Raw genomic sequence first — 12,074 nt, forward strand, 5'->3', positions numbered from 1 at the left:
GAAGACGGAGCTCAGATGCTCGAGGCGGATGATGTCACGCTGTTGCCCGGCAACAACAGCATCGTCTTCAACGCACCCGTGAGACGAAACCTTTCGTTTGAGCAGATTATTGCAGCGTTTCCCAAACTGATAAAGCTCGTAATTAATTAAATGATAAAAAAATAAATAGAACACTTATTAAAAGTTTAAAATGTTAAAATGTAAACACTCAAAATACAACGATCACCGAAAAATTTAAGTAATATTAAAAAGTAATTTTACTATAAAAACACACACACAAAAAAAGTAAAATTAAAATAACTAAAACAGTTACTGAAAATGTATTTGTGTAACATTAAAATAAATCATTTTATATAATAAAAAACATCCAAAATAAAACACTTACTAAAAATGTATTGTTTTAAAAGTGAACAATTAAAATTGTAAAATATAAACACTTACTAACTGGTTAATTAATTCAAGTGTAACATTTAAAATAAAAACACAAAAGATAAAACACTTTATAAAAATCTGAAAATGTAAAAATAAATAATTTTTAAATAAAACATTAAAAATTAAATCATAGATATTTATACATCTAGAGTCATCAAATATCATGGTATATATATTTTATTCCACAAATATTTTTTCTCCCACAAGAGGTCGGCAGAGACACCCAATGGAAGATATTTCGAGCTGAATTAAGAGAGTTATGCATGAAATTGTGAGTTATTTTGAATTTCAGTTGAAAGAATGTGAGGAATGTGCTTAAATTACTTTTTATTTATTATTTATTGATCAAATCTAGTAATTTCAAGTTAAATAAAATCAAAAATAACTAAAAAATCGTTAAAAAAAATGCATTAAAAAATAGAAAAAATATTATCAAACTGAAATGAAATTTACTTTCTGGACAAAAATAAAAGTATAATTTCAGGGCTTTAAATCATTTTGACCCGCGAGGGAAAGATATGTTACAAAATGCGAGGGTACGATGAAGGTTAAAATAAATTATTAAAAAACTTATTTTATTTGTTCACCTGCATGTCATGTGACCATTACCCAACGTCAGAGACCCGTGAACATGTGAATGTGTTCAATTATTATGATCTTAAATTCTTCAAGAAACTATTTTGAGTAAAAGGGTTTCGACTGACAGAACAGTTTGGGAATCTCTGGAGTTTTACATAATCATGTGATCATCTCCACCTTTTGTAGTGTTTTTCTTTCACTGACTCCCTCATCCCCCCAGAGCCAGAAGCCGGGCACGTACACACTCCGTCAGCTGTGTGCATCGGTGGGCCGGGTCCAGTTCGTCCTGCCTCACATTTACCCTGTGGTTCAGTATGAGGTTTATTCCCAGGAGCCTCAGCTCACCATCCAGCCTCTCACAGGTCAGTTGTCTCACACACACACACACACACACGAGTGGCCGTGAATCTGTTTTCTGATGCATGTGTGGGCTGTGTTCTCTTAGACCCTGTTTCTGATGTATGTGTGTGTGTGTGTGTGTGTGTGTGTGTTTGTTTGTGTGTGTGTGTTCTCAGAGACCCTGTTGGCCGGGTTACCTCAGCAGGTGAAGTTCACGATCCTGACGGGTCACTACACCGTGAAGAAGGGCGACGCTCTTCAGCTCAGCAACACAGACTCAATGCCGGTGCTTCACTCGTGCTCCTGCTCCGCCCGCATCATCAGCAGCAGCGGAGGTGAGACACACACACACACACACACACACACACACACACACACACACACACACACATACACACATACACACAAACACACACACACACAGCTATGACGAACTTCACTTCTGAGAACATGTGAAAAGGGTCCGCAGACAAAATAGGCATTTCATTTACAAATTTGCTATAAACAGAAACAGTTCAGTGTTCAAGGGAATAAGAAACAGGTGTGCTGAATAAATATAGTATTTTGCTTCTTTTTACGTTTATATTTATTGAGGACTATGAGAGTGAAGCCTAAACTGATGTGATGTGTGTGTGTGTGTGTGTGTGTGTGTGTGTCTCAGAGCCGGTGTGTGAGAGCGCTCTGTCCATCCAGTCGTCTGAGAAGGTGACGAGCATCTCTCTTCCTCTGACGCCGCCCTATCACACGCTGGAGTTCCTCCTGGACGTGCTGTGCCATATCCCAGCATGCCCTGCGCGGGGCGAGAGCGATCACCTGACCAACGGGCAGATCAGCCACCGGTCGCGCAGCAGAACACGCTTCACCAGCGGATCGGCACTCATCGACCAGAAGGTTCGAGACGCGTGCACAAATCACACGGAAGATAGTTTTTGCTTTCCTTGCTCATATCAGCCGTAATCTGTCAGTTGGTTTAAATCTGTCATGTCATGAAATCAAACTTCAAAATTAAATACAAAATGGTTATGATATTCAAATAAATATATATCATATTTTAATAAATACACACACACCATTTATAAATATTTAAATATAAATATATATGTGTGTGTGTGTGTGTGTGTTGCAGGTGTCTGTTGATTGTCCCTGGTCCATTTACTCGACGCTGGTCTCTCTCTCCTTCCACGTGCCCTTTAAAGTCAAACACTCGCTGCTGTCTGTGGGACGCAGGTACTGACCCTTCATGACCCTTCATGACCCCTCACTGTTACTATAGCAACCAGTGGTCTGATGCGTTTCCTGTGTGGTTTCTTCATCCCAACAGGAAGTTCATCCAGGTTTGTCTTCAGAATGTATCAGACACTAAGTTTCAGCTGACCAATCGCGCGCTGACGGAGAATCAGCACACGCCGTCACTGGAGCTGCTCTCTCTCAACACTGAAGCGCACAGCGTGAGTCTCATACACACACTCTGATTGGCTCTGGATGCTGTCTGTGACATACATTACTAGGGCTGCACAATATATCGAAATAACCCTTGCAATAACTGCAGTCATGAACAAGAGACAGAGAGAAAATCACTCAACTTTTGTAGCTTTAATAAGAATCAGGATATATTTAATTCATACAGTGAAAACTAAGCAGTGTTTATTTTTACATTTGATTATTCAGTTTATTCAGTATTAAATAACCCTAATGTAGGATAACCTGAACCCTGACCCCCCACTGATGTTAAAATAACACTTCTTATATACAGTAAAACACTGATGAATATTTCTGTTTGTAAAAGGTTGATCATTGTAGAATGATTGTGGTGATTCAGCATCCGCATAGAAAATAACTTGTTTATGATTTATTATAATTTTTTTAAAAGCTGAGAAAACTCTGAGGACCATTTTTGTGGTGCAGACCATCCTCTAGGCCCGAGTGATTTGGGGAAAAAACTTGTAAATGTGTGTTTACACTTTTGTTGACTAGTGAACGAACTCAAACCTCTTTCATAAAGTTAAAAAAAAGTTAAAAACAAGACCATAAAATGGTCATAATTATGATTTTGTGAGTATTAAATAAATAAAAATCTTAAAATAATACTATTGTACTGTACTGTTTCTTAATCGTCCAGATTTTTTTAGCTTTTATTTTTCCTACAAATAAATATATGCACTGCTTGTTTCAGTTAAAAATAGATAAAAAAAAAAAAAAGTCAACATAAAAAAAAACTTATATAAATGACAAAACACAAGATTACTAAAATGAAAACAGAAAATATGAAATTAAAACCGTATTAAAGTATTAATAAAAATTATAATGGTATCTGACTGATAGAAAAATAACACAGACTGCAAATAAATTAAATAAATGCTTTTGGTCAGTGCAAAACGCACCAAGCCATATCGCTATATATATATATATAAACAAATTTATTTTATTTTTTTTCACTTGTTTCATTAGTAATGTGCATTCTTGAACGAATCTCTTGAGTGAATGATTCAATGACTCACTCTTATAGACTTCACTTGTTTCATTACTGGATGAATCAGTGTTTTTGAACGAATCTCTTGAGTGAATGATTCAATGACTCACTCTTAAAGACTTGTTTCATTACTGGATGAATCAGTGTTTTTGAACAAATCTCTTGAGTGAATGATTCAATGACTCACTCTTAAAGACTTCACTTGTTTCATTACTGGATGAATCAGTGTTTTTGAACGAATCTCTTGAGTGAATGATTCAATGACTCACTCTTAAAGACTTCACTTGTTTCATTACTGGATGAATCAGTGTTTTTGAACAAATCTCTTGAGTGAATTTTCAATGACTCACTCTTATAGACTTCACTTGTTTCATTACTGGATGAATCAGTGTTTTTGAACGAATCTCTTGAGTGAATGATTCAATGACTCACTCTTAAAGACTTGTTTCATTACTGGATGAATCAGTGTTTTTGAACAAATCTCTTGAGTGAATGATTCAATGACTCACTCTTAAAGACTTCACTTGTTTCATTACTGGATGAATCAGTGTTTTTGAACAAATCTCTTGAGTGAATGATTCAATGACTCACTCTTAAAGACTTCACTTGTTTCATTACTGGATGAATCAGTGTTTTTGAACAAATCTCTTGAGTGAATTTTCAATGACTCACTCTTATAGACTTCACTTGTTTCATTACTGGATGAATCAGTGTTTTTGAACAAATCTCTTGAGTGAATGATTCAATGACTCACTCTTAAAGACTTCACTTGTTTCATTACTGGATGAATCAGTGTTTTTGAACAAATCTCTTGAGTGAATTTTCAATGACTCACTCTTATAGACTTCACTTGTTTCATTACTGGATGAATCAGTGTTTTTGAACAAATCTCTTGAGTGAATTTTCAATGACTCACTCATATAGACTTCACTTGTTTCATTACTGGATGAATCAGTGTTTTTGAACAAATCTCTTGAGTGAATGATTCAATGACTCACTCTTAAAGACTTGTTTCATTACTGGATGAATCAGTGTTTTTGAACGAATCTCTTGAGTGAATGATTCAATGACTCACTCTTAAAGACTTCACTTGTTTCATTACTGGATGAATCAGTGTTTTTGAACAAATCTCTTGAGTGAATGATTCAATGACTCACTCTTAAAGACTTCACTTGTTTCATTACTGGATGAATCAGTGTTTTTGAACAAATCTCTTGAGTGAATTTTCAATGACTCACTCTTATAGACTTCACTTGTTTCATTACTGGATGAATCAGTGTTTTTGAACGAATCTCTTGAGTGAATGATTCAATGACTCACTCTTAAAGACTTCACTTGTTTCATTACTGGATGAATCAGTGTTTTTGAACAAATCTCTTGAGTGAATTTTCAATGACTCACTCTTATAGACTTCACTTGTTTCATTACTGGATGAATCAGTGTTTTTGAACAAATCTCTTGAGTGAATGATTCAATGACTCACTCTTAAAGACTTGTTTCATTACTGGATGAATCAGTGTTTTTGAACGAATCTCTTGAGTGAACGATTCAATGACTCACTCTTAAAGACTTCACTTGTTTCATTACTGGATGAATCAGTGTTTTTGAACGAATCTCTTGAGTGAATGATTCAATGACTCACTCTTAAAGACTTGTTTCATTACTGGATGAATCAGTGTTTTTGAACGAATCTCTTGAGTGAATGATTCAATAACAATTACATGTTCTCCCAGTCGCCACCTACTGGAGTAACGATGTAACTGATACAAACTTTATTTGAAGCGTCAAGTTACATTTAAAATTTACTCTTTCAATCGCTAGCGTAGAAATCAGTGTGTATATCTGAGCTATAAACCTTTATCCCAGAACTTCTGTGATAATCTGAATGATTGTAACAGAAATAATGATTCTGTGTGTTTAAAAAGACAGTAGTTTCATATCTATACATGACAACGACTCTCTCTGGCTCAGGCAGTCTAAATGTTTGCTGGTTTAATAGATCCTGTGTGTGTGTGTGTGTGTGTGTGTGTGTTCAGGTGGTGTTCAGTCAGCAGTGTGTGTTCAGCGTGTGGGAGGTGCGGTGGAGCGACGCCCCTCCTCTCTCTCTGCAGTGTGTGTTCTCGGCCAGCTTCGCTCCCGCAGACGCACCGGACACGGATCTCAAACCCTACAGCTACGAGTTCACAGTGGAGCGCGTTTCAGTGAGTCTCGTTCTCACACACACTGACATTTCATTCAATATTCAACAGTATTATTGATCTCCTGCATTGACACCATGATATGAGAACTGTGTATATGATTTTCCTGTTATCTCTTTGAAACAATCAGTATTGTAAAAGCGCTGTATAAATGAAGATGACTTGACTGGCAGATCGCAGCGAGCGTCTGGTCAATGCTTGAGGTGTTTCTGTGTGTGTGTCAGACTCTGTACAGCGTGCGAGCGGAGATCCGTCCTCCTGCAGGCGAGCAGCACTGTCGCACCGGCGCCCTCTGCAGGCTGGAGGTGTGTCTCACACGCCTCACTGAACCCAGCGAAGCGGAGCGCGACGACGAGGAGCTCAGCGAGACCGAAGGCCTGCGCACCTCCAGGCTCATGTATGAAGGTACGACTGCGCGACACACACACACACACACACACACACACACACACACACTCCAGGCTCATGTATGAAGGTACGACTGCGCGACACAGGTACACACACACACACACACACACACTCCAGGCTCATGTATGAAGGTACGACTGCTCCACACACACACACACACACACACACACACACACACACACATTCCAGACTCATGTATGAAGGTACGACTGCGCGACACACACTCATATACACACACACACACACACACACTCCAGACTCATGTATGAAGGTACCACAGCGCGACACACTCACACACACACACACACTCCAGACTCATGTATATATATATATATTTAAATTTAAATCGTAAAAATGGCAAATTAATTAATAAATCATAAAAAAAATTACAAATAAAAATAAATGACTAACAATTTTTTTTTGACAAATATTTTTTGTTTTCCAAACTGGTGTTTGTGAGTTAACGAAAAGCTAATAATAATTAAATCATAAAAATATCAGGTACGACAGCTTCGCCACTTCCTCACAGAGAGAAAGGCTTCAGAATGAGAAGTTGATATGAATGTTCACGAACTGGATCAACATCAAGATTTGAGGTTCAAATGAATGACCACTTGTTTCCAGACGGGGGTTTGTGAGGTGACGGAAAAGTAGAAGTTAAGAGAATTGTAAAAATGTCAAATGAATGGTTAAATCATTTAAAGGGTAACTAAACCCTAAAGCAACTGTTTTTAGTTAATGGTCTGTAAGACTGGGGCTTCATTAGTGCTGTTCATTGATTCGAGGACATTTTTTGACATTTGTGTATAAAGTGCTTTAATTCTACAACATGTGGTGTAGAAGCGTCTGAGTGCTGCCCTCTTCTGGCTGAACACTGGCCACTGCAGTTTACTTTTCCTATTCATTTAAATCAATATTAATGTTTTAACCCAAAGGTATCAATTCTTTTCCCATCATTCCTGTGGAATTGTCTTGTATGTATTTTAAATGCAAATTATTTAGATATAAAACTGCAATAATTATCTGCATTATAATTAAGAAAAATTTATAAAATATTCGAAGGACATCAACTTTCCAAACGAACAAACACACTAAAGTTTTTTTTAAGTTTTTTTTATGTAAAAAATGTTTGGGCTTATGTGTGTGTGTGTGTGTGTGTGTGTGTGTGTTTGCAGTGATTGACAACCACAGTAACTGGGCGGTGTGTGGCAAGAGTTCAGGGGTCGTGTCTATGCCGACGGCTGCCATGGCGACACACAAGGTTCACATGGAGGTCATGCCGCTGTTCGCGGGTCAGCTGCCGTTCCCCAACATACGTGTGTTCAAGTACCGGCCACATCACGCCAGCGTCACGCAACCCGACACAGGTCAGGCAACACACACACACACACACACACTCATCTTATCTGTGTGCGGTGTTGGAGGAGTTATGACCAATTTATGTTCAAAAAGAAATCATACAACTTAAACAGTTTAATACTTAAACTAATATAAAAAAATTAAATATAAATAAATTTAATATAAATAAATTAAAAAAAATAAATATATATATATATACAATCAAATGAAAATACAATTCCTTAACATCAAAACATTGCATTTTTATTATTTTTATGATCATTTTTATTTAAATGTTTTTTTATCACTGCTGCACAACAGAATAATCTAATTAATTCATAAAGCTTGAACAGTTTAATACATTTTTAAATATGCTATCATATGAAAACATCAAAAAATTGCATTTTTATTATTTTATAATTATAATTATTAATTTTTTTATTCAGTTGCAGAGGTTTACTGTATTAAAACATGAATGTGTGATTTTTCCTTAAATTATATTTGAATGAATTTTATTATTATTAATTTGAGAAGTACATTGTCATAATTTCTTATGGTTTTTTTTATATCTATTTTTCCCGCATTCATCAGTTGTATTTGAGTGCGTAATTGAACAGACTTTTATTTTGGCGGTGTGTGTGTGTGAAGCCCGTTTGTCTCTCTCTGATTCATCCCAGTGAATTGATTTTGATTTTGTTGATTTGTTTTAATCAATTTATTAAAAATTTACTTTTTTATTCAGTGCTGCACAAGGTTAAACTCTATAAATTAAAACATGAATAAGTGTGATAATATTTTAATCGTTTCTATTTGAGTACATTTTTCTTTTTCTGTCATAATTTAAGGGGCATAATTGAACATAATTGAACATAAGTGCATAATTGAACAGACTTTTATTTTGGCGGTGTGTAGTGAAACCCGTTTGTCTCTCTCTGATTCATCTGAGTGAATCGGTTCATTCGGACAGTGCGTTCGGCTTGATTTTTGAATTTTTTTAACAACTTATTATATCTTTATTTTTATTCAGTGCTGCACAAGTTTAACTCTATGAATGTAAACATGAATATGTGTGATAATATTTAACGAAATTGTATTTGAGTACATAATTTAAGGGGCTTTTATTTTGGCGGTTTGCAGTGATTCATCTGAGTGAATCGGTTCATTCGGACAGTCCGTTCGGCTTGATTTTGTCTGATTTTGTGATTTTTTTTTTTTTTTATTATTATTATCAACTTGTATCTTTATTTTATTCAGTGCTGCTCAACAGAGTAATCAAATGAATTCATAAAACTTGAGCAGTTTAATAATTTTTTTTTAAATATACAATAAAATGCATCAAACCATTATATTATTATTTGATTTTTCTTTTTCTTTATTCAGTGTTGCAGAGGTGATGTTCCTTAAACTATGTTAATTAATTGTATTATTATTAATTTGAGAAGTACACATTCATCATTGAATCATCAGGCTTTACTTCTAGAACTCTCAGACGACTCTGACTGGTGTGTGTGTGTGTGTGTCCCTCAGACTCGTGTGTGGAGAACGACAGTGTGTCTCTGCTGGATAAGGCCGTGGAGGATCACCTGGACACGGCGAGTCTCCGCAGTCGAGGAAGCGTTCAGTCTCTGGGCGAGCAGCCGGCCCGGGGCGTCCCGATGCCCAAACGCCAGGCCTTCGCCCCGGGACAGGTGTTCACCGGCACACAGGGCCGCCAGGTGCTCGTCCTGCCCGCCAACGACCAGCACCTGCTCGAGGTCAACGTCACATGACCCCCGCGGGAGACGGGTCACATGACACTCTTATTACTCCGTCACAGACACTCGACGGCATCCCTCAGACATCCCATAATGCCTTGCAGCCCCTCCTCTCCGTGCTCAGGTGTGTGTGTGTGTGTGTGTGAGCTTCCTTCGCTGTGTTCATGATGAGAGCGCCACCTGCTGTACATACTGTTCAATACTAGAGGATATTTAAAGAGGACAAACTCTCTTCACTGGGACTTCGGGATTTAGATATTCAACTTTTTTATTTTTTTGAAGGGGAAATGATGTCGTTGATGTTACATTTGGGCTCTATTGACACTGTTGTTTTGAACACGCCCCTTCCTGCTGACATCATATGATTGACGCGTCGCTGAATGATCACGTTCACACAAACAGGACGACAGGAAATGTTTTTGTTTCATGCATTGAGAAGAACAGTCATATTTCAGTCCACAACCAAAACAAGTTTAGCTTTTTTCTTTGTTTTTTTGCATTTTTATGAACTTTGGTACTTTGTAAATCGATATAAATTCTAATTCTATTATTTTTATTTGTCATTCATAAATTATAAGTAAACATCCCACTGGTTGTATTTGTTATAATGCCAAAAACTGGATTTTTATATTAAAATGATGCATTAAAATGTTAAATATATATATACACACACACACACACACACACACGGAATTCTTTTGCGTATTCATCATAATTTTGGGTAAAAAATATGTGTCAGTCATAATGCACAAAAAAGTGTAAAAAAAAAAAAAAAAAGTGTTAAAAAAAGTCTTGATTTTGGGGTGAAATATGAGCTGTTTGTGTGTGTGATGATGATGATGATGATGATGATGATGATGATGATGATGATGATGTCACAGATGGAAGTTTGAGCCTGTAAACACTAACGAGTGTGTGATTTAATCAGGAGTGTCTGAAACACACACACACACCTCCTGATCTCAGCGATTGTGACGTTCAGGAGGAAGTGATGCGTTTCTCTGCTGTGAATGGTTGCTCTGGTCCGTCTCCGTCTCGTGTGTGTGTGTGTGTGTGTGTGTGTGTGTCGTACGTGTTTCAATCCTGAGAAAACCTCGTCTGAAAGGCCAACACTGACCAGCTCTCGAGTTCATCCACCGCTCTATATTTATTTCTCTTGATTTCCTCCGGACCGGATCAGGATCCTCCGGACTCTCACACACACTCTGGGTGTCGGACCGGATCAGGATCCTCCGGACTCTCACACACACTCTGGGTGTCGGACCGGATCAGGATCCTCCGGACTCTCACACACACACTCTGGGTGTCGGACCGGATCAGGATCCTCCGGACTCTCACACACACTCTCTGGGTGTCGGACCGGATCAGGATCCTCCGGACTCTCACACACACTCTCTGGGTGTCGGACCGGATCAGGATCCTCCGGACTCTCACACACACTCTGGGTGTCGGACCGGATCAGGATCCTCCGGACTCTCACACACACTCTCTGGGTGTCGGACCGGATCAGGATCCTCCGGACTCTCACACACACTCTCTGGGTGTCGCCGGATCAGGATCCTCCGGACTCTCACACACACTCTGGATGTCGGACCGGATCAGGATCCTCCGGACTCTCACACACACTCTCTGGGTGTCGGACCGGATCAGGATCCTCTGGACTCTCTCACACACACTCTGGGTGTCGGACCGGATCAGGATCCTCTGGACTCTCTCACACACACTCTGGGTGTCGGACCGGATCAGGATCCTCTGGACTCTCACACACACTCTCTGGGTGTCGGACCGGATCAGGATCCTCCGGACTCTCACACACTCTGGGTGTCGGACCGGATCAGGATCCTCCGGACTCTCACACACACTCTGGGTGTCGGACCGGATCAGGATCCTCCGGACTCTCACACACACTCTCTGGGTGTCGGACCGGATCAGGATCCTCCGGACTCTCACTCACACACACTCTGGGTGTCGGACGGGATGCTGGGATTCAGCCTGTGACGTCATGAACAGTTTCACGCGCTGTTTGTTTGTAAATTGTCAATCAAACATCACAGATTGTATTTAGATTATTTAAATGAGAAGAATATGTACGCATTATACAACTGAAAATATACATATGTTTTAAAAGGGTGTTTGTTGTCTTGTTTTTCTATAAAAAAAGAAAGAAAACTTTTGTTTGTTGAGCAGCTCGTCCGCACTCAGGATTCTAGATCGCCGCTCGTTTGCAACACCGTTTAAATAAAACAAGACGAAAACCAGTGTTTTATATTTCTGTCAAAGACTGATCCAGGTTAACTTTTTAACAACGTAACGGATTAATCCATAACGACGTCAATCCAAATGTGTTTCTTGCATAGATACTCTAGTCATGGAAAATAATTATATATATAAACCCCCAAAAAGAAAACAAACTCTTAAAAAAGAAAAACAAATAAAAGCTGAATCACAAAACTAAACTTTTTACTTTAATTGACATGATTGCATGAGCAAGACTGGCTTGACATTTATTAATAATCAAATTCATTATATAAAATCATCCAAATGTTTTTTGGATTT

The 12,074-nt window shown here is 38.2% G+C and overlaps 1 protein-coding gene across 1 annotated transcript in view; it reads left to right on the forward strand.

Annotated features, from left to right (window-relative positions):
* trappc10 (trafficking protein particle complex subunit 10) overlaps positions 1 to 10,105 on the forward strand; it is a 33,782-nt gene extending 23,677 nt beyond the window's left edge. Inside the window, 10 exon segments of the mRNA XM_084395108.1 lie at positions 1 to 78; positions 1,232 to 1,373; positions 1,527 to 1,685; positions 2,012 to 2,241; positions 2,477 to 2,577; positions 2,672 to 2,798; positions 5,857 to 6,021; positions 6,243 to 6,423; positions 7,602 to 7,793; positions 9,292 to 10,105. The exon segment at positions 1 to 78 is cut by the window's left edge and continues 425 nt beyond it. Coding sequence (XP_084251234.1) covers positions 1 to 78; positions 1,232 to 1,373; positions 1,527 to 1,685; positions 2,012 to 2,241; positions 2,477 to 2,577; positions 2,672 to 2,798; positions 5,857 to 6,021; positions 6,243 to 6,423; positions 7,602 to 7,793; positions 9,292 to 9,533 — 1,617 coding nt within the window. The 3' untranslated portion in view covers positions 9,534 to 10,105.
* Positions 10,106 to 12,074: the final 1,969 nt, after the last annotated feature.

The sequence above is a fragment of the Rutilus rutilus genome (genome assembly GCF_951802725.1).
Source record: "Rutilus rutilus genome assembly, chromosome: 22".
Lineage (NCBI taxonomy): Eukaryota > Metazoa > Chordata > Actinopteri > Cypriniformes > Leuciscidae > Rutilus > Rutilus rutilus.